Genomic DNA, 27,577 nt, shown 5'->3' on the forward strand with positions numbered 1-27,577 from the left:
GTGCCGATGAGCAATATTTTGGCTGTTCTTTTCGCTATGACGGCTCGGACCGTCAACGGGAATGGCTTTTGATGTTTCATAGCCAGCGAATTCGCTCGACCGTGTCAGCATACTCGATGGGCACAGGGTCGGGCTATATGTGACTCTTGCTGGGGGGGGCTGGTGTATCTGTCACAACCACCAAAGTTGCTGGACATCAAAGGATCGTATCGGTTGACATCGTGACAGACCGCTTTCCTCCACGTCACCACTGGTATCTATACGGTGCACCTTAGAAGTGGGGGATGATCGTCGGGTGCTTATGCGGGGCACTTGGAAAAACAGCTCCTTTTTGATAAAGATGATATCAGTATGTATTTGGAGAAGGCAATTTCCCTGAGCCTCTTTCTTGCTCTTCTCACCCCTCCTCCCCACCTGTTTGGTTCCCCTCCAGCCTTCAAATACTTCTCTCGTCTTTCGAAGACGTACGATTGATAAGTCAAGTGACTACCTCTAAACACATTGAGTGTTCTCAATATTGGAAGAATCTGAAGGACTTTCTTTTTCTCCTGTTTACCGCTGTATGCGCAAGTGCAGCCAAATGTCGCGACAACCGAAGCTTCGTCCCAAGTCGCATATACCGGGCTTTCCTGAGGGCCTCTATGACCTCGCTACAATAGCACCTTTATCGGAGCTCGAATCTCGACAGGGATTTGCGGAGGACAAGCGAGAGCAACGCGTTTTTCGAGTCAAACGCAAGCATGTTCTAAAAGCCTGTGATCGCTGCAGAGTCAAGAAGACCAAGGTTGGTGGGCTTGCGGGAGACACTTGAGACAGGACCAGCATACTTATTCAAATTAGTGTGATGGGAAGCAACCGTGTAACCGCTGTTCAGCATACAATCACCCGTGTCTATTCCGAGAGAGAAAGGCCACCCAGACCAAAGTATATTCTCGAGGGTAGGTCCATCTAGCTTATATCTGCTAGAGAGAAGCTTGAATTCTAACTGTTTCATCCATCTATAGGTTCGTTGAGATGCTAGAGTCGCACCACTCGCTCGTCGTGAAAGCACTGCAGAAACTCTACAAACACTGTGTAAACAAGGAAGGGTTTCCAGGGGAGCCTCTGGCGGAAGGCGCTGACGGCCATCCTTTAACGCATGCCATTCTGGATCGCTTAGGGCTTATCAAACAAGCTGAAGAAAATCCCGACGAGCCAGATGAAGAAACAGAGGACCTTCAATATCTACGCTTCTTGTCTACCTCGACTGACTCAACGACCGATCCGTCCCCAGAACCTACCACTCCCCCCGATCCATACCCGAGCAACTGCGCTTCCGTGACCGCTTCGCCCAGGGGAGTTGAATCATGGAAGTGGGACTTTCAGTCCGTTCAGCCGGAGCAGTATCACAATTATTCAGGGTCTGGGTACCCTGGGATGGTGGTTTCCCAAGCGCCGTTGGGGCCAACTAACCTAGCAGGGGAAGTTGCATGCCCACAACCGATCCACCCAGCACCTTCCAGCCATCCTCCCTATTTATATTATCCCAACAACAGCTGCTATGAGGAGCCTGCAAAGCATCGCCTTCATCCTAGCGTCATGACCGGACCGGGACCACATCAAACAACTGCTGGCTTGTCTGCTGATGTGCTTGGCGAATACCACCATTTTCAAGAGCAACCACTCTATCCGGGTGTCACACCTGGATGGCATTTTCCATCGGGATAACATGTCTACCTTTTCCGAAATATATTAAAGGTTGTCTTTTTGTCATTTTCATTTATAGTCATATATATATTGCGCGTCATACGCGTTGACGACCGTTTCCTCTTATTTTTCCCCATTGTCTGCATATATCTACGGCCTTGGCCTTTTACCATCGTGATATCCTTTTACAAATACCCATCATCGTCATTGTCATCAGCATTAGCATTAACATCATTTATATGCATGGTCTACCCGGGTCAGGAAACAGGCCGAGTAGGTCTGACATCGAGTCTGTTATTCATTCGTTATTTGTCAGGATATAAGAATTTCCTCAATGGGCGTTGGACCTTTGGGGAGGTTTTGACTAGATGAAGATTCTCTCGTTAGTCGAGTTATGCATACCACATTTGCTGCGGATGTTAGAAAAAGAGTTCATGAACTCTCATTTTGTTTATTTCCTACTTCTATTTTTCTTGCTGTACCTAAGAAAGGCTAGCTGGAAGGCTGGAAGTCAGCATGGGACAACCGTGCAATCATGGAAATTTGCAAAGGATAAAAAAATACCTAGGAAATTCAACTCCCTAACTAGATGCAAAATCTAAAATAACATGATACCATACAGAAAATGACCCCGGAGTTGCACAAAAAAACGCGAATAGAATTGAGATCCTGCTGAATAACAAGATGGAGACAAAACCAAAAAAAAAAAAAAAAAAAGGGTGGGTAACTTTCCTATCATATAAAACAAACCCTCTTTTTAAAACAAGAACTAATTAGAGGATGGCATCATCCTGATTTATTCTTTTCTCATTGACCTTGCTTATCATCCCTTTACACACTTGCCCTATTTATTCCTCATCAGTTTCCGTGTCGGTATCGCTGGTTTCACCTGCATCGCCGTCGGTGTCACTCTCATCATCACTCTCATCGTCGGATGCTCTCTTTGTCTTCTTCTTAGGTGGTTGTCCGGTCTTCAGGGCCTGCATCTGTCCGGCAATTGAGTCTATTGCAAATATTGTTAGCATCTTTTGTATAATAACAAGTTGGAGTAGCTATTGACATACCTTCATCGGGCTCACTGATGTCATCCTCTTCGTCGAGGGCAGCAGCCTTAGCCGGGTCGTCCACCTTCAACGTAATGTCAAGCTTCGTATCAAGGCCAAGGTAACTGTCACAGAGCATATTCATGACGAACGAGAATTCGCCAATCTGAGGGGGGGCCTGGAACTGCATCTTGAGGGTTTGGACGTTGAATGTGGGCTTTCCAGCTTCATCGAACAAGGGCTTGTCGAAGGTAGTGAAAGTGAAAGGTGGGACAGCCATCTTGCCCTGCTTAGCGTCGGCCAAGAAGATGTGCCACCGGGGGGAATGGTCGCGAGCGAGGTAAGGTGCGTGAGCCAGGGGTGGTTGGATGGTCTCGGCCTTGGCCTCGACCTTTTGGCCATTCACAATCTTAGTGGTCTTGTTCTTGGCGGGCTTCCGGCCCATCAGAGCGTCAAGGTCATCCTCATCGGGGTCAACATCCTCAAGATCGGCTGGGTTCACCTCTGGAACATTCGTGTAGCCGGGGGGAACGAATCGTGCTTTGACCACCAATTGTACCAGACTGCTTGGGGTAATAACTCTCTCTCCCATAACCTTGAAGAAGGCCTTGGAAACCTCGAGAACGGGGAGCTGCTTAGCGACGGAGACGGCGGTAGAATACTGCTGTTCCGATAGGAGACCTGGGCCTACTGTGAGGCTGCGACGCTGTTCTTCGGCCAAGTTCATGAATTTTTGCACCGAGAAGTGACCCTTAGCATCTTCACCCTCAACAGATTTCACAACAGCATTGGTAAAATGCGGCAGCTGCAGGAGCGGCGATGAACCGGGAGCGATGGCCTGAATCAGATTCTGCGATGTTCGGTAGGAGTTCAAGATGGGGCGAAGGTTGCCAAAACCAAGAGAGATAGCAATGAAAGATTCGTTCAGCGACAGAGCAATAGGAGCAGCTTCGTACTTCTCTGTAGATGCAATTTAATCAGCCCTGTTCCTTTGTGGTCAGTGATCGGGGAAAGGTAGATGACTTACCTCCATCGAGACTGGTATCTTCCAAATCAACACGAGCCAAGTAAGCCCAGAGCAGTGCCAACGCCTTTCGTCGAGAAGAATCATCCAGTTCCTTGAGAGCCTTGCGATCCTGGGCTGAGAGAATCGATGAGTCTTCGGCCAAAACTCTCTTTTCGAGCTTGGCTAGTCCGGCCTCGGCTTTGGGGCCCTTGAGCATTTCCTGGAACTCAACACCAGAGGACAAGGCGCTGACAATTCCGCCGTCTGTGATATCCTCCTCGTACTCCCGGAAGAGATTACCGGCACTAGCGACAAGAACTTTCTCCTTGGTGTATCGCTGAGAACCGTACCACCAACGTCCGACAATGTACGGCAAAAGGACACCAAGAAGACCTCCATAAACCAGCAAGACATACTTTCCATTTCCTTCGGTGACAATAAACTTGGGAAGGGCAATGCCAATGCTGAAGCTCTGCTTTCCATCCGGATGGCCGAACTGGATGTAGTTGTTACGGATTTCCTCATCAGTCAACGCCTTGTAGGCCTTGGTCAACTCGACAAAGCGGTCATTGAGCATCTCGACGGTCTCATTCTTAGCGGGATCAGGTCTAACTTTGTCGGGGTGGTAGATCAAAGAAAGACGCTTGTAATGTCTAGAAATAGCTTTCTCATCGGCGCTCTGGAAATGAAATGTTAGATCAAGCAGTTCGTTAGACAAAGCTTCTGACAACTTACCCTCGAGACGCCCAGAATGTCATAAGGGTCCCAAATCTTTGGTGTTGATCGAGCGGTCACAAGAATCAGATAGATCATCCAGGCCATCATGGCATATCCAGCGATGACGGTGATGATGCGCTTAATCCGACGCTCCTTGCGCAGGCGTTTCCGCTTCTGCGCCTCGATGAGGTCGCCATGTTCCGGTGTGAACCCCGATTTTATTCGCGGTGCGGTGTTCTCAAGCTCTGCGCCACGAGAATATATCAGTGAATAGTTTGACAAAGAAGCAACCAGGGACTACTCACCCTTGCTCGGCTTGAGAAGGTTGTATGTGAGAGGAAGCGTGACAAGACCCGAGAGAGTCAGGATGAAGAACGGGAAGAATTGACCCTAGTTTTAAGACAGAACGGTCAGCTAATGGAGCCCATCAGTTCCATATCGTGAGAAGCATCGTACCTGCTCATCATAGTTATAATCTGTAGAAGACATGGCGAGGCGAATTCACGGGAAACGGTCGCCTCCGTCCGTGGTATTGTTGCTTGCGGTGCTAAACAACCGGGGGGGTAGCCCTCGGGGAAAGTCGTAAAAACGGATGCTCGCAGAGAAGCAAAACCAAAGGAGGAATAAGATAAATCAAGTGACAAAAACCAGAAGCATGTTCTCCTCGGACAAGGCAAAGGAGTGTGGCAGTCGATGAAGGAGGAGAGGGCAGTTCAGCATCTCTCGAGGATTATTATCATTCGCATCGATACTGATCGACCGTGTCCTTTACGGGGAGGCGGTGACACATACCGCCTTCCTATTGGGGCTAGTCTACTTGGGGGCCCTTGGCGTGAACAAGTGGTTTGATATCCACGATGTCTTCTACGGCTTCATTATTCACTACTGAGGATTGTCAAGGTACTGCATTATGATTGGTATTAGAGATGATATTATATATGCATGTCTGAGAATTTTCACTTTTGCTATCATACATGTCTAATTTTTCGCAGATGACCCTGGTCTTATTTCACCAGGTCTCTAATGGAACATCACAACACTCTGTTGTCATCAGACAGCTAATCCGATGAGTGAATCCTTGATGAAATATGGCTTTCTCTGGAAAATATAACGAGAGAGGCTATCCTGGATAATCACATGACAAAAGCTCGAAGAGCGAGATGGTTCTCTATACCCTCGAGCAAAGGCTACATCGTCCTTTTTTCAAGAATGACCTGACAGATGGTTCTGCACATTACCAATGGCACAAAGAAATGCGCCGACGGAAATCCAGCTTAGATTGTCGAATGCCACAACCAATCTGACTGGCCGGGAACTCAAGCGTCAACAACAAAGAAAGTCGGACACGAACTCAACCGACAAGAGCAGATATGGAACGACGGACAATCGTAATCTTGAATCTCAACGCCTGGTGCGTGTGGAAGTCTGTACCAGATATCGCATGGCCAAGCCTTTGGTAGACCATGAAGAATACAATGTATCTTCATTGCTGCAAGTCGTGACTTGGGGTCCCCATAGATACTGGTGTTCTTTTCGCTTCGTGATGGTGGCTGTATCTTTGTTTTTTGTCGATTTATCGCAGGGATGCAGTTGTTTGATGCTCGGTTTTTTGTTGCTTTTGATTAATCGTGAATTGCTTTTTTCTTTCGGTTTTTTTTTTGCTCTCGTGATTCGGGTGATGGTAGACCGGAGAGGTGGTGGCGGAAAGGCTAACAATATCCAGGAGAGTCAAGTCACCCAGGCGATAGTCTTGAGCTATGGGGTCTGAAGAGAGGGAAGTCAGTTATACATGCCTTGAGTATCAAAGACAGCGAGTGAAAGTGACTTACGAATTGATATAATCGAGCCCACCAAAGTACTCAAGCATCCGATAGCAGAGATTCACATCGTCCCCCGGCTCACCGCCGAAAAGACGACACTGTTCCGCCTCCATCTTTGCAGCCTCTAACCGCTGCTTGCGCTCACGCTTCTGCCATGCCATATACCCATAGTGCCAGGTATGGGCGGAGGGTATTGAAATGGCGTCACGCAAACCACAGGCCGACGACGGTTCCAATAGGCTGGAGGTATCGATTGCGGAGATGGAGTTGCAGGAGCTCGCAGGACGGAATGAGGAATCAATTGAAGCGATGGTATCGATGCTGCGATTGCGAGATCGTGGTCGTGTCCGACGTCTGTTGTGCCTCTGGCCCATTCTCAACCCAAACACAGACAGCAGTAAATCGGAGTCGTTTTTTTGATAAAGTCGTTACAGTCGTGACGGAAAAGGATTGACGCAACTAGAGAGGTAGAAGGGGAGTGACCATCACCCCCTTGTAAAGGAAGAGAGGAGGTAAGGAAGGAAAAGACCAAAAAGGAATGGAAGGCATCGTGGGCTGAAGGATGATTATATACACTTCAGCCCCGATGAGTTGGAAATCGGTGGTGTGACTCACTACGAACCAAGTTTTACATCTCCAGAGTCAGACACACCACACACAAAGGGGATCACCAATACTAACGCAATTCCATTATTATCCAGCAGGACCCAGAAAAAAAAAAGCCATCACCCGAGAAAATATGGGTCCACCAATGCTCTCCCTGCTTCGGGAATCGGGATTGACAAACTCCACAAGGCACAAGTCTAGAAGCAGGAATACCTAATGATGACTTGGGGGTCTGGACTAAGGCAAAGAAGTGGGTTTCCCTGCAGATTTTTGCATCGAGTCATACCTACTCCGTACCTAGTTTGCATTCTTTCGGAGCTGTATAGAGCTCCCCGTAATAGTGCTCCAAGGAGAACATTTGTACAGTACTATTTGGGCTCGTGGATGGTACTATTGCTCTGCTTTGAATCCACGTACATTCCTTACTTTGTACATCTTCCTGTGTAGTGCAAAAAGGCTGAGGCAATGCCGTTGAGTCACCATTTAGCACCACACCACACCACCACCAAATAACGACAATCCCGAATAATATTCGCAATGTATCTAAATCAGGAGACATATAGGGCAAAGAAAAAACAATAAGACAAAAAAAACCTTGCAAGCTCTCATGAATCATGACCTCACTGCAGCCCGGGCCGAGCAATGGTGTCAAATGGTGTGACAGGGGACTGCAAAAGGCACCAACTGACGACAGTCCACGACAGCAACACCTTATTTTTCTCGGCGCCGGTATCGTGACAATACAATACACCGCCGATGCCGCTGGGTCTGCTTGCATTTTCGCCCAGATTCGGTGGAAATAAGCTGCAGTGCCGTACGGTCCGATCGGGGCTGTTACAGAGGCCATACACGGTACCGGTTACACCGCCATGTTTAGCCGTCATCACGCAACAAAGAAACATGGACGCACAACACGGTTTCACGGGCTGGATTAGCTGAGATGGAAGTTGGTAAAGTTTTTTTTTTTTGTGTTTTTTCTTCTTCTTATTTGCTGGTTCTGGCTTGCGAGATCTTTGTTTAGAATCTAGATTTTACACAACAGAAATGAGGTGTGTGGTGGCACGTAATTATGGATCTGGCTCTGGGTGGTTAATGGAGACACATCTTGCTCAGTTGAAACACAAGCCGTCTGTGAGAGACCACGCTGCCATTTGATAGGTACAGATGTCGTATGCTAAACATCGATGATGCAAGGCCCATTTTCCGTCTGGGCCTCTGGGGAGCGTTGAAATTAAAGGCTGGCTAATTGCCGATCCCGCGACGGATAATCTCGACCATCTCATTTCCTTTGGGTGCCGTCGTCAGGTTTTCATACCCAGTTTTGGTGACCAAGATGTCATCTTCGATTCGTACGCCACCGACTGGGACGTATTCGGCCGCCACCTCAAAGTCGATGTATTTGGCCAGTGGCTGCTTTCGGGCATTGGCTAGGGCAAAACGGGAGAAGTATACTCCCGGTTCAACGGTGACGACCATTCCTTCCTCCAAATAGGACGCGGAGAGTGTGCATGGAGAATGGCCAATAGCTGGTATGAGCATAGCATCATAGTGGTCGTCCCGAAGAGCAGTGAGCGACTTTCCTGAGACGTCGTGCACTTCCAATCCTACATGATGGCCCAGCCCATGGGGGAAGAAGACAGTCGACGCACCGGACTTGCGGATCTCCTCTACGGAGCCGCCTTTGAGAATCCCAAACTGTAGTAATCTTCTAATTGCAATCTCGTGTGCCAACACGTGCAGGTCCAGGAACCTGACACCTATTTTGATGCGCTTGATACACTCTTCCTGCATCTCTTCCACAACGTGGTAGATGTTTCTGGCGTGCACACTTGGCCAGTCTCCTGTCGTTGACAGGGGGATGGTCCGGGTCACGTCACAGGCGTAGCAGTTCCACTCTGCACCCGCGTCTAGACAGACCAGCTGTCTACCCTCGAGGGGCTCGTTGTTTTTTGAATAATGAAGGACTGCTGCATTCTCTCCAGAACCGGCAATGAGCTGATATGCTTGGTTTCTCGCTCCGTGCGACACACAGGTATCCAAAAACGAGCCTTCAATTTCCGACTCGGAGGTCATTCTGCCTATACTTTCGAGAATCTTTCGATGGGCCAGGCCAGATATCTTATTTGCCTGGCGAATCAGTTCAATCTCATATTCATCCTTGACACCTCGAGCCGCATCCATAGCGGGCCGGAGTAGTGCAGCGTCCAAGTTAAAATTCATGGAGACCATTGTAGGTCGTTGTGAGTCGTGAAGAATATAAACCGGACTTGTTTGGTTGTTCTTGGCTGCCCAATGCTCAATATCGCCTTGCAGAGAGTCATAATAACGGACATCATCTACATCGTACCGCGCCTGGGCTTCCTCGACTGTCAGTGTCGGGCCCATCCATATTGCGCGGCGAAGATCGAAATTTGGGACATAGAGCGTCAATAGGTCGGCTCGGATATCGTAGGTCAGATAGCAATCTGCTTCGTCTGTTCCGCTGAGGTAGTAAAAGTAGCGTCTCTGCCGAAACAAGCGCTCTTGGTCCGAATCACTCCAATTGACTGTCGGCTGACCGACTAGATAAACGAGGCCAGTTGAAATTCCGAGTTGTGCAGCGACTCTGCGAGCATGTTGTTTCGCTGCCCAGAACATTACCGTCAGCCGTAGGGACAACAGGACCGATCAAGGTGGGAGAAGAGGGAGGGAACAAGGCTCTGCCACGGTCTCTGCTCTACGCAGGGGGGATCTCCATCATATACAGACCTGGATATTTGTTACTGTCATTCCTATCCATGATGATTCGAATATCGCAACTGTCAAAGGGACTGATGTTAATATTCGACTGGACCTTCACGAAGGAGGATGCCAAGGGATGATGAATCAACCCCGAGGCACGCATTCTGCTCGACACGAAACGTGCTGAAAAGGAGAAACGGGGGATGAAAATATCCAGGCAGAGGTCAGCTCAGTAAGGAGCAGTCAGCAGTCAGCAGACAGGGGAGAAGGACTGGACAGGATAGCGAGCAAAAAGAGGGGAAGGAGAAATGTTATCTGTCCTAGGTCGAGTTAGTGATCGGGGGCTGTGGTTGATAGCGAGAGCAGGACAGGCCAGGAGAGGCAAAACCGTCGCAAATTGATGCAACGAGAAATGCAATATCCCTTTAGGTTCTCATCTGACCTTGCATTTAAGGTATATTTAAAATAAATAGACTAGGAACGAGAGGAATTGGCGATTCTTTTTAAAAACGACTGTTAGCGCTCTGAATGCAGCGCCCGGAAGCGTCGTGGATGGCCTGCTAAGCCTCCGAGCGTCATCCACCCAACCCAAACAGCGACTTATACCCGCCGGATCTCCCTCTGCCTTCTCTTCCATCATCTCCTCGACTTATCGCCCTCTCCCTAATTCCACGTTGTTTCGTCCTTTCCCCACCTCCAGTTCGACTCTACTCTTGAACCGGAAACCTGTGGGTTTATTTGTTTTGCGTCACAGTTCACAATAACCCAGCAAATCACACCACCAGTCGATGAACGATGCGGGGATCTGAGGCATCGGGTCCCGGTGCTCTCTACGGCCTTCCCTCGACCCTCACCACCTCCGTGATAAGCACCCCGACCGCATCATCTACAAATCCTCTGCTGCAGGCTACGACAGACCCTGATAAAATTGCATCGAGTATCCGAAATGTTGTGTTGGAGGTGTCCGCCGATATTGAAAACAACAACCTTGTCAACGCCAGTGGCAACTCGTCCGGTTCCACCGGAAAAGGGATTTTAATCGGCGTTCTCTCAGCCTTTGGCTCTGCAGCCGTCGCAGTTATCGTTTTAGCTATCTTTTTCTTCTTTAAATACACTCAACGCGGCAGAATTATCCTCGACCGGATCGGGCGACCGGGTGAATATGACGACGAACAGGCGTTTGCGCGCGAGGAGGCGGATGCGTTGGAGGTCATGGATGACCTATCGCGGTCGGAGTACATGAGGGCAAAAGGTGGGCTTTACATTCGGTTTATCTGGGTAGATGATTTGTGCTAATTCGGTTGCTTCTAGCATTTGTTGAAGCGAATCCCCCCGAGTCAATGCAAACCGATATTTCGCTATCCCAATTCCTTGCGATACAAGAAAAGGGTGTCTCAGCTTGGGAATTCCAACCCGAGCTGGAAATCGCAAATTGTTTCGTTGAAGCCCGGACGGAAATTGAGTTTTTTGATTCGGAATGCAGCGTCCAAACGAACTTGCCTGTCCCCAAACAGAATGACGTCTACTATTGGGAGGCCAAGGTCTTCGACAAACCCGAAACCACTCTTGTCAGCATTGGCATGACTACCAAACCCTATCCACTCTTCAGATTGCCAGGTGCGTTGGTTAAGATCTTCATTGGGTGTTGTAAAGCATGCTAACACACGTCTTTCCAGGTCTTCACAAAGCATCAGTTGCATACCAATCCACCGGTCATCGGAGACATAACCAACCCTTTGCGCCCTCGCCATATGGCCCGCCGTTGACCCAAGGCGATGTGATTGGAGTGGGCTATCGCCCCCGTTCCGGTACCATCTTCTTTACGCGTAACGGCAAGAAATTGGAGGACGTGGTTCATGGCCAAAAGGCACAAAACTTCTTCCCAACTATTGGTGCCAACGGGCCATGCACGATGCATGTGAATTTCGGCCAGATGGGATTCGTGTTCATCGAAGCCAACGTTAAGAAATGGGGTCTGGCTCCAATGACGGGTAGTTTGGCCCCACCGCCCCCATACGGCAGCGAACAAGGCAGTATCTTACTGGAATCTGGTCGAGAGAGTGCTGCCCAAATTTCACACCGAGTGTATCAAGCTGCTAGCCAAGCGCGGACGAGCACAACAGTTAGGATTCCACCGTCTCATAGCCCAGGACCAGTCCGGTCACCTACGGACATTTCACTCGCTCAACTTGCCCATATTCCATCACATGAAGACGTTGGAGAAGGATCGAGCCGGGAAAACATTGGAGATAATGAGCAAGATTCCTTGATGTTGAATACACAAGACATAAACCAATGCCCGCCTCCGGAGTACTCGAGCCCTGGAGGAAGTCGACGAGGCAGCGATGCTTCATCGGATTCTTCGCCTCGAGGTCACCCACCAATTCCTAGCTACGATGCTGCTATTTCACAAAACGACGAGCATCGTTAAATGCGACGCCGCGAGGCATGGAAGCCTTTTCTTCTTTTTCTTCTGGCTCACGGGGATTGACTATGTGTATACCACACTGGCGTTTATTTGACCTTTTGGTGTTTGTTTCTCTTATTGTTCAAATTTAGCGGCCATGGCTGGCGTTTCGTGGGTGGGCTCTTCTGGGTTTTATGGTTTATACCACTTGGAAGTGGTGATCAAATGAAGTTACGTACTTAGGGACTGGGGGCTATCTTATCTTCTCTCTATATGTTGTATATTTGTTATATCCTCTGAGCTTTGTGTCATTTGGCGAACGGGGCCAAGGGAATTATTCGCTAAATGACTAGTGGTGATTTTGACATCATGTCCCTATACTCCTGTTATTCTAAAACCGAGGAAGCAAACCCTGTGGTTTGGTTTCTTGACCAAAATTCGACTGATCGGGTTCTTAAAGCTTATCCTATAGTTATCAGGTATCTATTTCTCTGCTGATACATTTACAAATTCAATAGCAGAACCAGTAAATGGCCATCTATAAAGACCCTCCCTACTGACGAGAAACTCAATCAATGCTCACAAAGAGAAAACTGTCCCTCCGCGAAGAGCTCATTATGCTGGTCAGAAATCGCCGACCTCTCTCCCATAAGCTCCAGTCGAAGCTCTTTAGCTTCATCCATTGTGATGGGAAAGTTATCCAGATTCTCAAGGACCATATTCTGCAACTCAGGAGGTAGTCTCTTCTCCAGCAGGTCCCGTCGAATATTCACCTTTTCCTCGAACCAGTCCGCTCTCTGGGGCGGGATGTTGGCGGTAGAAGTGATGCGGATATGCGGGTCGACGAGAAAGAGAGCGAGGATCTTGCGATGGCCTGGTTTCGAGGGATCGGCCAATTCAAAGGGCGAGACGCGGTGTTGGAGGATGTTGGGGAAGGTGATGAGACGGCCTTCGTTGCAGGAGACACTGCCTAGGTCTTGCGTGACGGGGCCGTAATTGCTGCAGCCGTAGACTTGTTTTAACCAGCGATTATGGCCTTGTTCATAGCTAACCTCCGTTGAGATTTCAGATGTGCGTACCCGCTGTCGAAAGGAGAGGGTGCTTGAGGTGATGTTTTCACTGTCGTAATAGTAAATTGCGCTGGCGCAGATGTGCTCGTTCTGTTAAGTGTGGTATTAGTATCGATTGGGGGGAGGTAATTTGAACTTCAAAGGAGCGCCAAACGACATACCATTTGCCCCTCAATATGCCACGAGCCTCCTGCATACGATGGCTTCTCTGGAGTCAATTCGATGTTGGCCAATTTAACTATCACCTGCAAACCTTTTTCCCGGAAGGAGCGGTGTAGGTTCACGTTTTCATCTTCTGAAAAGACTATCGGGGGCCTGAATTTACCAACATGAGGCGCTTTCACAGGCCTAGATGTTTCCCATTCCCATTCACGATCCCAATAGTCGTCCTCACTTTCACCGGGTTCTTGCTTGGGCTTGGGAGTTGAACCTGGGAGGTAAACAACCTTCGAATAGTTAATTCGATTGTGAGGATCATCCATTAATGGCGTCAGAGTCTTGTTCCACAGCGGAATTGTCTGTGAAATGATCTTCTGAATGATCTCATATAGATTTGAATGCTTGTCCGGACGTAGATTGTTAATGTAAGATGCAATGCGACATCCGTCATTGTCATCCAATTCCACATCGCAAGGCAGCCATTGGAACTTCCGGCTGTAGGGTGTTCGCGACCTACCCCTGGATAGATAGTTACCGTAACCTATCCAGGCGTCCTTTTCTGGGGGAACAGCAAGAGTCTCGCCCTGTCCCGAGCGATTCAGAAAGTCATCTAGTCCGGTAACGGTGTCTTTGAGGATCCGACTGCGGCCGTATACGAGAGGGAACAGGGATGGGTGTACCAAGTCAACAACCTTATCGTCAGACGAAGGATGATAGTCCTTTTGGTCTTCGGGAATTTCCTCAAGGGGCCGTACTGCTTCCTTGAGGGCATGTCGAAGTTCTTCTGAGATAGCAGTGTCGGACTTGACCACCTCACCGTCGAAAGCACTTATAATGCCAGTCTCCTGGAATGCTTTTGAATTGTACTTTAACTCGTCAATGACATAATCGATCATCTCTGGCGTGAGATCCCTGCCACTATCGGCTATCTCTTGCTTCCATTTGGATGTGATGTTCTCATCAAAAACCTATTCCTGTCAGTCGAAGAACAGGTATTGTGGCAGGAAGTGAAAAAACCTTCTTATGCCATTCTGGCTTATCGGTGATCGCATTCATCATTTGCATCATGAATATTTCCCAGAGAGTCTTTTCGGACCTAGGAATACTCAGTCATCAAGGTGCATATCTTTCTTCTGAATCTTACCCAGTGTCTTCAATTCGGTCAGGGTCCAAGACATTATCAAATAACGTTTCAGCTCGCTTGAACCGTCAGAGCCACATCCAAGAGAGTCATAAGATAAAAACAAACCTTTTTACTTGAGGGTGTAAAATTTAGAGGTAGAGTATACCCAGGCAAGTCATACCGTGTCGATTGAGACTTGGGGGGCTCTGTAGGGGAGCTTGACTGGGGAGCCGAAGCTGATGTGGTGATCACAAATTGAAACGACATAGTGGAAGCTGCTTTTCACTTGAAAAGATCTCTTTTCTGTTTTGAACAACCAGAAGACATGTCCTTGATTTATAGGTGGTGTTGAACACGGTCAACCGCAAAGGCATCACAGTGGATCCCGTAGCGACCGAGGTCGTTAGCGTAGGCAGACAGAGCCACAGTCTCGTATTTCATCTAGGCTGCAAAGTCGATTTGTCTTTGCTCTCATAAAGAGATCGGCAGTTTTTAAGGTTGAAATAAATAATTTGGCGAGATTGAGATTGAGATAGTGAGGGGTGGTGATGGCGATTGGCATGATGCTAATATTGGCAGCAGGGTGGGGAGAGACACCAGGAGAACACCTAAAGTAGAAAAGTAGACCAAACGTCAGCATCATTATCATAATAATTATCATATATCAGGGTTCAAGAAGGATATGTTTTGCCCTGTGGTGGCTGCGACCAGCCATCGCCTGCTGTGTATCCATAACCAGGCATTGAGGCAAGGATTTCCCCACAAGATTCAGATCTGGAGAATGGAGATCGATGGCAACAAACAACATTCCTGGTTCCAGACCTCCATCCCCCACAACTCGCGACCACAATGGCTCCATCCGCATCAACCGCAAAGAACCAGAGGACAATGGCGACAATTCCATTCACTCCATCAATCCCTCTCCCTTCAAGTCCCTCTTCTTGTCTTTTTTGATATGGTTACATTGGCCGAGCCAGGCGCTGTTGCCCGATCGTTACGTGAGCGGCGCGCCAGCTTCAATCAGCTCCTCCAGGTGCCTTGCCCCCCCATCTTCTGCCCCTCTCTCGATTCATGGTGTCCTAATCTTACCTTTTCTTAGCTTCTGTCTATTTCTTTAGATCACCTGTTCGCCTGCTGCCAGGAGTGACGCCGTTTTTTTTGAGGAAACTAGGTCCGACCGCCCTTCCAACACCGTTCTTGTCCTGTCGTCGCCCCCCGATCGGAAGTGCCAGCCACCTAGTCTCAAATTCTCGCTTGCCTACATAAACCCCCCCGAAACCAACTCACTGTTTTCTATGTGTCCTTCGATATCCAGGGGTTGTTGTTAGAAGTTGTCTGGCGCAAGTGGGGACAGACTCAATACACTCCGACTGTATAACCTCGACCCGTCATACTCTGCCTATCGCGACCCTGTTTTTTTTTCTGTTCCGATCGCTGGTCGACGGTTACTCGATCGCATTTCTTCTCACACAAGAGTCGCACATCTCATGGGCTATTGTTTTTTCGGAGTGATACAAGACTGGAGAGAGAATCTCAACCATTAAATCCTGGAAGTTGAACCTTGAACCCTGCAGTGCGCCGTCTATATTTCCCTCTCTTTTGTTGGTCAGAATCACGCGCTTGATTTCTGTAACCAGTTGAGAAGGTCGCATGTGACGCAAGATAATTCGCCTTATTCTCACTGGCTTTACAACTGTCGGTAATGCGAAAATACTATATCGACTGGAAGGAAGTTGCCTATCTGTGATATTACTCTAAACATCACTAGACTTATCCTTGGTGGTCTGGCTGATATAGTTTTCAGATCGCAAGTGTCGCATCTAGAAAGCAAGAAACAGACTAAGATCTAACTGGTTGATACCTTTGCGGGTGACCAAACTGTTGGACAGTTCCTGGATCAAACCGCAACGCCACCGGGGTATCTTTTTTTTTTTTTTTTTTTTTTTTTTTTTTTTTTTTTTTTTCTATCTGAGACTGGCAGAGACTGCTGAACTGTCAAGAAATGGCGGACAAAGCAGCGTTTCAAGTGATTGTCTTGGTAAGTCTTGGCTCCTCGAGTGTCTCGGAGATTTTTCTCCTGTTTTTCTATTTTTATCGCCCCGAGGCCCGTCAATAATCCAGATGAAGGATTTTGGCGAATGCGCTTTAGTGATTCTACACTCTGTCTCTATCTTTGAGTTATATAAATACCCAACAATTGCGATTGATGCCATGGTGTACTACGGATTGCGGGATCTGACATATGAGACAAGCGGCAAGCTAACACTGATGTCAAAAGGGACCAACAGGAGGGCCTCGTGAAGACAGCGTGACCGGACTTCTGGTACGATCTACATCTACACAATGGTCATCGAACTCAGTGGTTGCTGTCGATGCGGGTACCCTCCTCGCCGGGATCATTCGAACTCTTGAACAATCCAAGCCCGAGTCCAAGGAAGGCAAACGCATGATGAAAGAAGGGCCGTTTGTTGGCCTCAATCTGCCGTGCAAGACAGCCCAAGCAAATGCAGCACACATCTTTCGAGAAATCATCGGGGCTGTCTTCGTCACACATCCTCACCTAGACCATCTAGCAGGGTTGGCCATAAATACACCAATGCTTGAGGCTGGAAACGGGCCAAAAGCAGTGGCCGCTCTGCCATCGGTGGTGGCTGCCATCAAAAACCATATGTTCAACGATGTCATTTGGCCAAACCTGTCTGATGAGGATGGCGGGGCTGGCTTGCTCACGTACCAACGCTTGGTTGAAGGTGGAAATCCAAGGTTTGGCCGTGGAGAGGCAAGGGGGTATGTTCGGGCGTGCAACGGACTACTGGCCAGATGCCTCAGTGTCAGCCATGGGTGTTGTAAACAAAAATTCCATCCAGAGAGCGGCACGCATCACCGTGTGGGAAGCACTGTATTTGCAGCGGATCAGTTAATGTTGCCTTCAAGAGCAATATCGGTTGATTACACCGATGCAAGGTAAGCTCTATCCCAACCGCTTCTCCCGAACATCAAAATTGACGATATAATTTCGTTAGCATATACTCACCAGCGTGTTCTCCTCGTCTTCTTGCGTCGAATGCAAAAGATCCTGCCATTTCAACCGTAGAGAGCTCTGCGTTTTTCCTCCGTGATGACCACACTGGCAGTGAAATTATTGTCTTTGGGGATGTGGAGCCCGACTCTATTTCATTCGAGCCTCGCAATAAACGTGTATGGGATTTAGCGGCTCCAAAGGTGGCTGCCGGTACTCTACGCGCTATTTTTATTGAATGTTCTTACAGTGATTCTGTCGATGATTGCTCACTTTATGGGCATCTTTGTCCCCGACATCTGATCGCTGAATTGAAAGTGCTGGCCGCGAGCGTCGAGCTGCACCGGCAACCAAACGTTTTAACTGGCGAGAAACGCAAGCGCGCAGATGTCAGCCCTAATGAGCCCAGTGGGGAGCAGATGAGCCCGAGATCAAAGCGTCCTCAGAGTCTTGCTGTTGGAAGAGATAGGAAAGCAGGCATATCTCCCAATCGAGCATCTGCTGTGAGCGACAGTCGACCGAGAGATAATTCTGGAGATCATCTTGGCGAACTTCCTGATCTGGTCCATGATGAACCCACACCAAGCAACCATGATCCCGTCGATGTCGGTGATAACGGAGACGATGCTGATGGTCCGGAGATGTTTGATGGTACCCAGTGGGCCGACTCCACTCCTCTGCCTTTGGCTGGACTGTCTGTTTATATCATCCACATCAAAGAAGATTTGACTGATGGACCCCCTCCTGGGAACCAAATTCTAAAGGAACTTAGGTGCCATGGAGAGACAGCCGGGTTGGGTTGTGAATTCTATGTCCCTGGTCGTGGAGAGGGCATATGGATTTGATTTCAAGGGGGCATCTCTCCGATATATCAAGCTAGATGTTTTCCTTTTCGACTTTGAAGCCTAAGCGTCTCTGCTTGACATCCTATTTATGGCTATTTCAGGCAGATTGTTAATTCCTGAACAACAATCTGCAATAGCTTTCTTGAAGAGGGTCGTTGAGTATTTCCCCCGAATTAGCATTCACTATTGCCATTCAATTCATTTTGGGGTTTCCAGCGAAAGGCGCAACATTTGGGACAGGAGTTTTGGCGGTTGTCTGATACCATATCGTTCCTTACGGGTCATTTATGAAATCAATGCCATGGATTAGCTACAGGTAGTACACATCATGGCTTGCTATCATACTAGATAGAACTGCACAGTCATTAAATGCAGCGAACATTCAACGTACAGATAACCAGACAATCCATTTGTATCAATCCCCCGCTATAACCAACCGCTTTAAATCCAGCCCATTCGCTAGCATGGAATCGATAATGATTAAATCATACATATAAATTAAAGGACACAATCATACGAAGCACAAAGACCAAGCAAATAGTAGAAAGAATTGAACCATCATCCAATCAGTCAATTAAACTCAGGAACTGCTCTTCCCTTTGGCCTCTGCAATGACATCTTCCCACAGGGAGTCCTTGCCACGCGGGATCCTCAAACCCGTGATCTGCTCACCATCAGCAGCCGGGATCTGGTTTTCGGGAAGATCCAACACTGCCTCTCCATCCCTAGCGAAGGCGATCAAGTCCTCTTCAGACCCCCATTCACCCATAGCCATCAGGCCCACGGGGACGGGACTTCCATCGTCACGAGCGTACCCGGCAGGACAGTTGATAGCAGGACAGCCGGTGAAGTTGGCCAGCCACACATACTCCATGTTTCGGACGGAGGACTTGCCGTCTGACAAGCCGCGAGCGAGGTCCGCTTCACCACCATCGATCTTCCAGCCTGGGATGGGGGTGGAGGGAGTGAGGACTAGGAGACCTGGGTGTTTCTGGAAGAGATAAGCGAGGTGCGACATGAGGAGATTGCGGAGGCGCTGGGCGGCGATGAGATCCTGGGATTGAATCTGCCACATGCCCATCGAGACGAAAATTTTGTTGGGCGGGGTCAAGTCGCGGATCTGTCGTAGGGAGACGCCTGATGAGATCTCGGCCATGATGGTGAGGGTGTGGGCGCGCTGGCCTTCGGGGAGGTAGGGGATGGTAATGTCGATAACGGTGTAACCATTTTTGCGGTAGAAGTCGAGGGCCCTGTCGAAGATGGCACGGACGGGGGGCTCGGCACGGTCGATCCAGGCCTTGACTATACCGATGGTTTTGTTCTTGGGCCGTTGCTCGGTAGAGGAAATGCTAGCTAAGGGGTCTGGGAACAGTGCCGACATGGGGTCGTCGACAGATGGAGCTGGAGCTGCCATGATGCGGTAAGCCATAGCGAGATCGTCAATGCTTGCTGCCATGGGGCCATAGACACCGACTGTGGAAGCGACACCGACTGTCGGTGCGGCAGATACACGGCCGTGTGATGGCTTCAAACCCCAGATTCCGCAGAAAGAAGACGGAATCCGGATGGAACCTCCTCCATCGGCGCCCAGTGCGATGGGTGTCAGTCCTGCTCCAACAGCATATCCGGAGCCTCCCGAAGAGCCACCGCAGTAGTAGCTCTGGTTGTGAGGGTTCTTGGGTGTGCCGTAGTTGGGGTTGTTGTTGTTTGTATCTGCCGCCACATGGTAATTAGCAATCGGGCTACACAGATGACGCTAGGTCGTTCATGCAGGATGGATGTCACTTACCAAAGCCAAGCTCATGCATCGTTGCCTTGCCAATCACAATGGCTCCAGCTTCCTCCCATTTCTTGACACACCAGGAGGTGCCGTCAATGCCACCTTTAAAGTCCAATTTACTTCCCAACGTCCTCGCATATCCTTCAATGTGCAGTTCATCCTTGACCGCAACAGGAACCCCATCAAACGGGCCTAGTGTCTCGCCCTTTCGATACCTCTGTGTTGATGCTTCAGCAGCAGCACGAATAACCTCCGCCTGCGATTCCAGGAACGCGACCGAATGCTTGCCTGCTGGTTTAGCATCGCGGCGGATCAAGGGCAGCAGAGCTTCAACAACAGCGGTAGGCGTCAGTTCCCCGGACTTATAGAGGGCGAGATAGTCTGCGGAAGTGTAATAGCCGGAATTTCCCTTTCTTCTCTGGGTGGGAGACGGCAGCTCCTGGGTGGAAGGTTCTGCTGTCGAGCGCACCGGGATCACAGTCGGATCATATCGCGCAGTATAGTGGTCGAGCTCTCGGATGTCACGGATGACGCCAAAACCAGCATTCCGCCAAAAGTAGCTCTGGACGAAGCCGACCGAGTGAATTCTGCAGACATCGTCAGTTCCATCAGACTGTTGTAGACCGTCATGGTTCCAGACTTACATCGCAGCTCCGATGGCCAGTGGCGTGCCCCGGAAGACGGGTATTGACTGCGTCTCGTTCTCATACGGCACGGATGGTCCTTCTCGGACCTCTGGGTAATGGAAAAACCCGAGTCCATCGTTTGTGGAGCTCATGTTGATCTCAAATTACAGTGATTTCCGAGAATGACTGAAGTTTTGGATGGTTCTTGTCGAAAAAGTTGGATGGGTCCTCTGATGAGCTTGGGGAGCTCCCCGCCCGCCGCGGTTTTCACATGTCGATCACTTTGGACCAATCATATTGCGGTGAAGTTTATTTCCTAGGAATTTCTAGAATGCTTTTTATACTAATATACAAAACTTCGCCAATTTTCTTTCTTCTCACAACGTCAGCTTGATATTCGCCCAGTCTAGTCCCAATGCAATACCCGTGATTGCAGCGGCGTATCCGATTAGAATAGCCATGGCTTGGGCGGTGTTGACGTCCAGCGTAGGGATAGTCAAGTTCACGGCTCCAGTGAGGAGGTTCGCTACGAGAAAGATGGCAAGACCGTTCTTGTTGAATGCTGTCATGATTGGGCTGGTCGCAAAAGACGTCCGCTCTAACTCACCCTCCTTGCTCGATACAAGATGCACCGATGGGAAGAACACAGTCTCTGCCAGACAGAACAGGAAGAGTTGGACATTGTTGAATGCCGAGACCCAGAGCACATATGGCATGTTGGCGAGTCGGCGGGAGACCGGGATGTTGGCACCGAGACCTGACGCGTACGTTGAGTTAAATACGAAAAGGGCAATCCAGCACAGAGACTGCACTCCCAGGTTGACAAGAACGCTTTTCCTAGCCTGCTGAGGTGACTTGGAAGATGTACCGCTGGGAATAATCCGGATGCCAATAGCTCGTCCGGCAAGGAAAATTGCAAAGTACCCAATGAAGGAGAAAATACCCTCCCGGTTCTTCGACAATAGATCTGGTCCACGTGGAGAAATGAGGATGTAGGCCTTCAAGTCTGTTGATTCGAGAGCGACTTGGTACAAAACCGCAGTGCCTAGGGCCAGGGCCTCATATGACGGGATGAAAGTAGCCAAGGAATCGAAAATCTCCACAAACGGGGGCAAAAGACCCAGCGTGAAAAAGAAGTTCCAGTGCACGCCATACTCAGTCACATGCTCTGCGTATTCAAGACCCTTGACACTGTATAGCCGGACCAAGCCCAACACTAGCAAAGGGATCGAGTGTCGAGTTGACGCTATCAACCTCTGCAGCAACGGTGTTCGGGTAGATGAGCTAGTTCGGCTTTTGAGGACCGAGCGAGCAGATACCACACCTCCAGAGAACACAAATGACCCAACACCCAAGTCCATAAGAGATGTACCCCAATTCTCGACTTTGGCGAACCGGCGGGGAAAGATACGGAAGTCAACCGCTAGGATCGCAATGCAGGTTATAATCATCATAGCGGCGCGGTAGGTTGTAAGGAATGGGTGGATCGGCAACGATTCCGGCTTGCTTGGTGCATCCTGTGACCGCTTTGAGGCATTTTTCTCAGGTGTAGTAGATTGACGTGGTGGTTTCGCTTTTTGTTGGGTACGTGTCCGTGACCGGTTTAGTAGAACAAGGAAAGCCGGGGAGGCCAGTAGGAGATTCAGGAGCAGAGGAGCAGAGGAGTATATCGTTGTTGCGAAGAGAATGGCCAGTACGTTGAGCAAAAAGTCGGTTACAAGTGCCGCTGCACTATACGGGGTGAAGAAGGATAGGCGAGATTGAAGGACAGACCAAAGAAGGACAGCAACCTAGCGATCGCAAAGACACTGAGATCAGCAAGATTATATTCAAGAGGCATTAGGGATCTGAATAAAAGCCACTCACGGGTGCAACGAGAGTGACTGTGTTGATCTCCAGGATATCCCCTCCGGTGAGGTCAGACACAAAGGCCTCTTTTCGAGCTTTATAGCTCGAATCCATATTGACCGAGTCTGGGTTCAAATGACCGTGATAATTCCGAACCGCTGGCTATGAGTAGGACAGAGACCATCTAATCCCATAATATGATTGATCGTCAATTCTCCTGTCAAGAAAAGCCTTGATGGTCGAGAAATTAACCGATTGGCGGCGGAGCGTTTAAGGATACGTTGATTCAAAGTGGACGAGTGTCATGTTCAGCGTATGTTACCGTTTTACCGTATTTGGATTACATCCGCTTTGCGCTGGGGTGTAACAACACCTTCTCATCGCCACCTTCAAGATCATCTTCTGCTCAACAACGACTCTATTTGAAGATGGATGTTTCAATCCCCATTTCGAGATGATTGCATAGAGTCCGTGTCCAGGAGAATTGGGCAGCGTTCTGCAAGTCAATAATAATGGACTGGAGATTCGAGAACTCTAGACCCATACCGGCTGTCTCAGATGCAAAACCTCAGCGGTTTGGGGTCATTCCACCAGCTCCTTCTGACAAGGCAGCCTATCCATCCCATAATGTTCTTTGGGGCGTGGAAAATAAATACTAATCACTTCTTGTGGCACAAATAGGAAGTCAAGTCTGTCAGCCTTGTCTATGTATCCATTGCGCCATCTCCAGACTATCCAGGTGCATCACTAGGTGCAGTGACAGCCTCGAGGCTTCGTACACCGCATCCAAACAGATAAAACAACTCTCTCACCGTAGAGAAATACGGGGCCGAAATTTACCCAAATGGAGGGCAAGAACCACGATGAACCCAATAAAGATCGATTTAGGCTGATTGGTACCAGGACACCAGGAGTTGCTATGCCGCAGATTTGTACACGAGAGACTTTCCTCGATAACCCCTGCATTTACAAGGAACAGGAAGAGATAGCTACGAGGCTGAACTTGCCAGCCTTTCCAATCGACAGACTCTGTTCACTAGTTTGGTCGGGGCTGGAGCCTTGCCGTCGCGCCCGGTACCACAGCAAAGTGAGATAGGCACTGACTATCGATGTTGCTGGTTTCTGCCTTTTGTTCAAACACAACAACAATAATAATAGAATAAGGCACAGGGTCAAATGTTCAGACAACTATGAATGGCGATCCTGGGTTCGAGAGATCATCACCAATTTCCCAAAGTGTAACATTGGCAACCCCAAGGGCCCATGGGACCACAGCTCATTATCCATGGTGTGCGACGGACTCCGACCTCCATAACATGTTATGCATTAGATCCACAGTTTGACTCCGGCGTTGGTGTCATTGTGGTTGACAACCTCTGCAATTCTTTCAAGCCCCAAAGGTGATACGGCCAGACGGTCAGACCAAATCTAGTTTGTCTCAGAGTCTCAGTCCGCTCGGAGAGTAGCCTATCAATCGGCTTTTCGAAGTCAATTGGAACTTGGAAGTCAAGGTTCTGCTATGGACTTTACTACTTTGCCTAGTTTAAGCAGATACCACTCTTAATTAACCCCGTATAGATGCGTATTTGCCGAGTGGGATATGGACATAATAGGGTTTATTTCTAAACTCCGACTCGGGCGGTTTTTTCTGAGCTAACCTTTGGCGGCAGGAGCATAAAAAAGAGCAAGATTTCTCCGTACAATTTATGCGCCATTCCCCCTTTCCCAACACAAGGCTTTCAACTTTAGGCGTCTGTTCGTACCAACAATTGTGATACGTTGGATATTAAGATCTACGGATCTTGGTTTTGCAGTCAGCCCTCTGATCCGCTATTTTGTTCGTGTTCCCCGGAGGTTCTGCGCTGCTCTCCTTTCCTCTACTGCTGACGGAAAGTTTGGAACGGTGGAGTCGGCTTGCCTCGTGGCGAGCACCATCAACGTTTTCTGGCTTTCGGACTCTGGCTCACTTCTACATAAGATCCGACATGGAGATTCTAGGTACGGTTGGGGCCGATAGGCCTCCGTCGTCCTTGTCTCCATGTTCACTAGGTCGCTTTATCGGCGGCTAGGCGCGCATGGCTGATGCCTATCCATGTGTGAATCGACAAGTCTTACTTAGACTGGAACCCTCCTGGTCGTTCTGGAGGCATAGTTTAGCGGCCGCCAAGACCAGCAGATCAATCATTCCAAATAAGAGAACGAAGATCGGGATACATACTCCGGGCCCAGTCGGCTTTGTTCTCCTTTTTGCATGAGGTCATGAAACTTTCCCCTCTCCGTAGACCCCTGGCCAGCCAGTTTCTTTTTTTTTGGATCTCTACCTGGGGTCCGGATTGCGGATGCCGGCACACAACAGGCTGGTAGCTCAAGCAATGGAGGTTTGAAAGATTCTGGTTTGGAGAAATAACGGAAACACATGTTGTTGGGTCCTTGGAGACCTCACCATGTGGCGTGAATGTATGTATGAGGATCCACCCAGCCTTACACCAACAACGACTGCTATTGTTGTACGAAATAATGGCCACGAATTACAGATTCAAAGTGCATCATTATTGAGCGCGGCCAAGTACCGAACAACGGTTGGCATCATTCAATATTAGAGCCCTAATTTGTGGAGGGGTGCACCAGCATCAACCCGGTTTTCTTGATATCTGCGCAGCACCAGGGACTGCCAACACAGCCATGGAAAAAATAACTCCTGGTGGACTAATTGGCCGTTGCCGCAGACCTGCATTGAATCCGTTGAGCTTGCTGCACGTCCCATCGAGACTACCTTTCGGTACTTTACTGGTCTGGTCTGACTGTTGTCGCGCCAGACCGTCAAGGGTAACAACTGCCCCCCTCGAGCCACGAATAAGAGCATTGGTAGGTCGGAAAAGCCGGGTAACGCGCCCTGACGCAAGACCCATAATAATAGCTCTTCGGCGAGAGGCGCTATTCCCTTAATTACTACGTCGACTCTGGTATTCTACTGCGTTTTGTTTATTCTTTGGGTCTGCTTATTGGCCCAAATGTCGGAGGGGGGACCGTTAGTATGGTGTCGGGAGACTATCTGTTCAATGCTCTGGAAAAACAGCCTCCCGGCGATCTGGAGAACGTGCCTTAGCCCTTAGTGTCTACTACTTAAGGACGGCTGCACCTGATTTCTAAGATCTGGTGCGAACATGGGGGCACTTTGCTCGTTTGTTTCAACTGGTTGAAACACCAGAAACAGATCGTTCCCAACACTAACTCAAAGGTTATCTACATCCATCGGCCTCCCTGACGAGACTACTGCGTATATGAAGCGGTTTCTTCCCATAGCAAGATTAGTGTGACCCACGCACATGGAACGCCTATAGTCACGTATTGACAGAGAACGAACTCTTTGTGGCCCACGCCAGCCGGGGCTGCTTCGCGTTGATTTTTTGCGTCCATGTCTGCTAGCCGCAAAAGACGCATTATTGTTTGACGCAAAGAAAAAAAAAATCAACGTCGAGCTGTTATTGTGGGAACTATCGATCCCACGAGTTTGAGAAGACACTATGAACAAAGAAATCTCTGGACCCAGAAAACGAGAGTCGCGTGCGGGGACTCGCAAGGTGACATCTCTCTCTGCCGAACAGCTGGAGAGAAAGCGAGCCAACGATCGAGAAGCCCAGAGGACGATCCGTCAGCGAACAAAGGAACACATTGAACAACTGGAGCATCAAGTGGCGGAGCTAAAGGCCAAGGGCGACCGATATGATGATATAGTCCGGCGTAATGTTGCCTTGGAGGGGGAGATCAATCAGTTGAGGCACCAACTGTCTATGGTGGCTGGCGGGCAAGGGTATTCAAATCCTCGTGAGTGGCAATTCTTTCTGTCCATGCGCAGTACTGGGGGTGACAGTCCTTAAACTAACCCTCTGGGATAAGCAGAAGTATCGTACGCTGGACCACCCGGGCCTACGATTCCTTCCCAGCTGAATATCCCTACCACTCTTGGTGTACATCCAGTCCCCAGAGCACCGTCAGTGCTTTCGTCCTCGAGTCAGGTCTCCCTCGCGCATGACTGGCAACACTATAGTTCGACACGGTCTCCATCGATATGCGAGTCATCAGACGCAGACTATCCGAATAAAGTTGAGTCGTTTGGTATGTTCGAGGGTCAACTTCAAGCTCCTCGAATATCACAAGCTCCCCCTTCGATGACGGTACCGTCGCAGCAGGTACCGTCGCAACATATGGGCTATGCTGGCCCTGGTGGTAACCATCCACCACCCGATCCTACCCCTCAACCGTTTCCACCGTTCTACCAAACAGACCATTCCCAAGAAAGACTCGGGGGAGATCTTCAGCAACATCCTCATCAACTCATGCCGCCCGTTCCCAGCCAGCGGTCCACGTCAGTGCCAGCTGTTCCGCCAGAAAGAGACCCAACCAGATACCCTATCTTCCAGGCCACACCACAATACCAACCCCCTATCGATCAGCAGCAGAGAAACCAACAGTTCAATTATTGGGCCCACCAACCTTGAGCTGGAGTCCTGGGGCTTGGATGACTTTCATCCAAGCTGCTTGGGTTATAAGCTTCTGAACGGAGCCGCTCTACGGCCATCCTGCAAATCCATCAGGGAATTCAATTGATGAAAAAGATCCAGTCTAAGTATTGACCCACATTTGCACGTATGAACGGTTCGCATCCAGTGGTATTGGTGATTGATAACTGATGGTATGATTCCTAGGTAACCACGGTGAACCCTTTAGCGATGATAGCATCGAGGCCAGTCGTAGTAGCAGTGTTGCAAACCAATTCCAATCGAAGCCGACGACGAACTGCTCGCTCAATACACCTGGGTAGGATATAAAGGGCGTCAGAACAGGGTTTGGGAATCGTCAACGGGTAGTGCTGGTGTATCGGATAACTGGGCTGTTTGTCTTCCATAGACAGTGGGAAAGTTTCCAGTACCTCTCAACAGAAAACAGTCGGCATTCCAGGGAGCGGTGCTATTCGGATCTCACACGGCTTGAAAGAAAAATACTTGGTTCTATACCGAAATATGGGTTATATCATACAAATGCTTTAATCCTCCATAAAGCAGGGCAGCGTGCATGATCATATAAATGCGTCAGTGGGTGG

At 49.2% G+C, this 27,577-nt stretch overlaps 11 protein-coding genes across 11 annotated transcripts; 4 read left to right on the forward strand and 7 right to left on the reverse strand.

Annotated features, from left to right (window-relative positions):
• Positions 1 to 580: 580 nt before the first annotated feature.
• ASPWEDRAFT_171771 (Zn(II)2Cys6 transcription factor domain-containing protein) lies at positions 581 to 1,707 on the forward strand (the record flags this gene model as incomplete). Its single annotated transcript, XM_040830832.1, has 3 exons — positions 581 to 784; positions 841 to 938; positions 1,005 to 1,707. 3 exons carry the CDS (start codon positions 581 to 583, stop codon positions 1,705 to 1,707), a joined length of 1,005 nt encoding a protein of 334 aa, XP_040688616.1.
• An 827-nt stretch (positions 1,708 to 2,534) lies between these two features.
• ASPWEDRAFT_51169 (J domain-containing protein) lies at positions 2,535 to 4,941 on the reverse strand (the record flags this gene model as incomplete). Its single annotated transcript, XM_040837559.1, has 6 exons — positions 2,535 to 2,689; positions 2,751 to 3,689; positions 3,757 to 4,414; positions 4,471 to 4,697; positions 4,758 to 4,842; positions 4,909 to 4,941. 6 exons carry the CDS (start codon positions 4,939 to 4,941, stop codon positions 2,535 to 2,537), a joined length of 2,097 nt encoding a protein of 698 aa, XP_040688617.1.
• A 1,244-nt stretch (positions 4,942 to 6,185) lies between these two features.
• Positions 6,186 to 6,646, reverse strand: ASPWEDRAFT_171773 (uncharacterized protein; the record flags this gene model as incomplete). Its single annotated transcript, XM_040830833.1, has 2 exons — positions 6,186 to 6,216; positions 6,282 to 6,646. 2 exons carry the CDS (start codon positions 6,644 to 6,646, stop codon positions 6,186 to 6,188), a joined length of 396 nt encoding a protein of 131 aa, XP_040688618.1.
• Positions 6,647 to 6,871: 225 nt separating this feature from the next.
• ASPWEDRAFT_484638 (uncharacterized protein) lies at positions 6,872 to 7,922 on the reverse strand. The gene is made up of 2 exons (XM_040837106.1): positions 6,954 to 7,922; positions 6,872 to 6,886 (listed from the first exon to the last, which is right to left on the reverse strand). The coding sequence occupies exon 1, from the start codon at positions 7,723 to 7,725 to the stop codon at positions 7,165 to 7,167; it is 561 nt and encodes a 186-aa protein (XP_040688619.1). The 5' UTR covers positions 7,726 to 7,922; the 3' UTR covers positions 6,872 to 6,886; positions 6,954 to 7,164.
• Positions 7,923 to 10,105, reverse strand: ASPWEDRAFT_485396 (aminopeptidase P family protein). Its single transcript, XM_040837121.1, has 3 exons — positions 9,969 to 10,105; positions 9,627 to 9,914; positions 7,923 to 9,502 (listed from the first exon to the last, which is right to left on the reverse strand). The coding sequence occupies exons 2-3, from the start codon at positions 9,760 to 9,762 to the stop codon at positions 8,121 to 8,123; spliced, it is 1,518 nt and encodes a 505-aa protein (XP_040688620.1). The 5' UTR covers positions 9,763 to 9,914; positions 9,969 to 10,105; the 3' UTR covers positions 7,923 to 8,120.
• A 289-nt stretch (positions 10,106 to 10,394) lies between these two features.
• On the forward strand, positions 10,395 to 12,030 carry ASPWEDRAFT_171775 (uncharacterized protein; the record flags this gene model as incomplete). The annotated part of the gene is made up of 3 exons (XM_040830834.1): positions 10,395 to 10,851; positions 10,911 to 11,216; positions 11,276 to 12,030. The coding sequence occupies 3 exons, from the start codon at positions 10,395 to 10,397 to the stop codon at positions 12,028 to 12,030; spliced, it is 1,518 nt and encodes a 505-aa protein (XP_040688621.1).
• A 548-nt stretch (positions 12,031 to 12,578) lies between these two features.
• ASPWEDRAFT_171776 (DUF4246 domain-containing protein) lies at positions 12,579 to 14,625 on the reverse strand (the record flags this gene model as incomplete). The annotated part of the gene is made up of 5 exons (XM_040830835.1): positions 12,579 to 13,166; positions 13,238 to 14,203; positions 14,253 to 14,331; positions 14,380 to 14,435; positions 14,485 to 14,625. 5 exons carry the CDS (start codon positions 14,623 to 14,625, stop codon positions 12,579 to 12,581), a joined length of 1,830 nt encoding a protein of 609 aa, XP_040688622.1.
• Positions 14,626 to 16,360: 1,735 nt separating this feature from the next.
• Positions 16,361 to 18,222, forward strand: pdeA (3',5'-cyclic-nucleotide phosphodiesterase PDE1; the record flags this gene model as incomplete). Its single annotated transcript, XM_040830836.1, has 3 exons — positions 16,361 to 16,396; positions 16,637 to 17,322; positions 17,382 to 18,222. 3 exons carry the CDS (start codon positions 16,361 to 16,363, stop codon positions 18,220 to 18,222), a joined length of 1,563 nt encoding a protein of 520 aa, XP_040688623.1.
• A 580-nt stretch (positions 18,223 to 18,802) lies between these two features.
• Positions 18,803 to 20,780, reverse strand: ASPWEDRAFT_110833 (amidase; the record flags this gene model as incomplete). Its single annotated transcript, XM_040828210.1, has 3 exons — positions 18,803 to 19,935; positions 20,012 to 20,589; positions 20,647 to 20,780. 3 exons carry the CDS (start codon positions 20,778 to 20,780, stop codon positions 18,803 to 18,805), a joined length of 1,845 nt encoding a protein of 614 aa, XP_040688624.1.
• Positions 20,781 to 20,816: 36 nt separating this feature from the next.
• Positions 20,817 to 23,014, reverse strand: gwt1 (putative GPI anchor biosynthesis protein Gwt1). The gene is made up of 2 exons (XM_040835238.1): positions 22,495 to 23,014; positions 20,817 to 22,418 (listed from the first exon to the last, which is right to left on the reverse strand). The coding sequence occupies exons 1-2, from the start codon at positions 22,588 to 22,590 to the stop codon at positions 21,006 to 21,008; spliced, it is 1,509 nt and encodes a 502-aa protein (XP_040688625.1). The 5' UTR covers positions 22,591 to 23,014; the 3' UTR covers positions 20,817 to 21,005.
• A 2,656-nt stretch (positions 23,015 to 25,670) lies between these two features.
• Positions 25,671 to 27,402, forward strand: ASPWEDRAFT_485796 (uncharacterized protein). The gene is made up of 3 exons (XM_040837125.1): positions 25,671 to 26,301; positions 26,374 to 27,103; positions 27,183 to 27,402. Exons 1-2 carry the CDS (start codon positions 26,001 to 26,003, stop codon positions 26,973 to 26,975), a joined length of 903 nt encoding a protein of 300 aa, XP_040688626.1. The 5' UTR covers positions 25,671 to 26,000; the 3' UTR covers positions 26,976 to 27,103; positions 27,183 to 27,402.
• The last annotated feature ends 175 nt before the right edge of the window (positions 27,403 to 27,577 follow it).

The sequence above is a fragment of the Aspergillus wentii genome (assembly GCF_001890725.1).
Source record: "Aspergillus wentii DTO 134E9 unplaced genomic scaffold ASPWEscaffold_4, whole genome shotgun sequence".
NCBI lineage: Eukaryota > Fungi > Ascomycota > Eurotiomycetes > Eurotiales > Aspergillaceae > Aspergillus > Aspergillus wentii.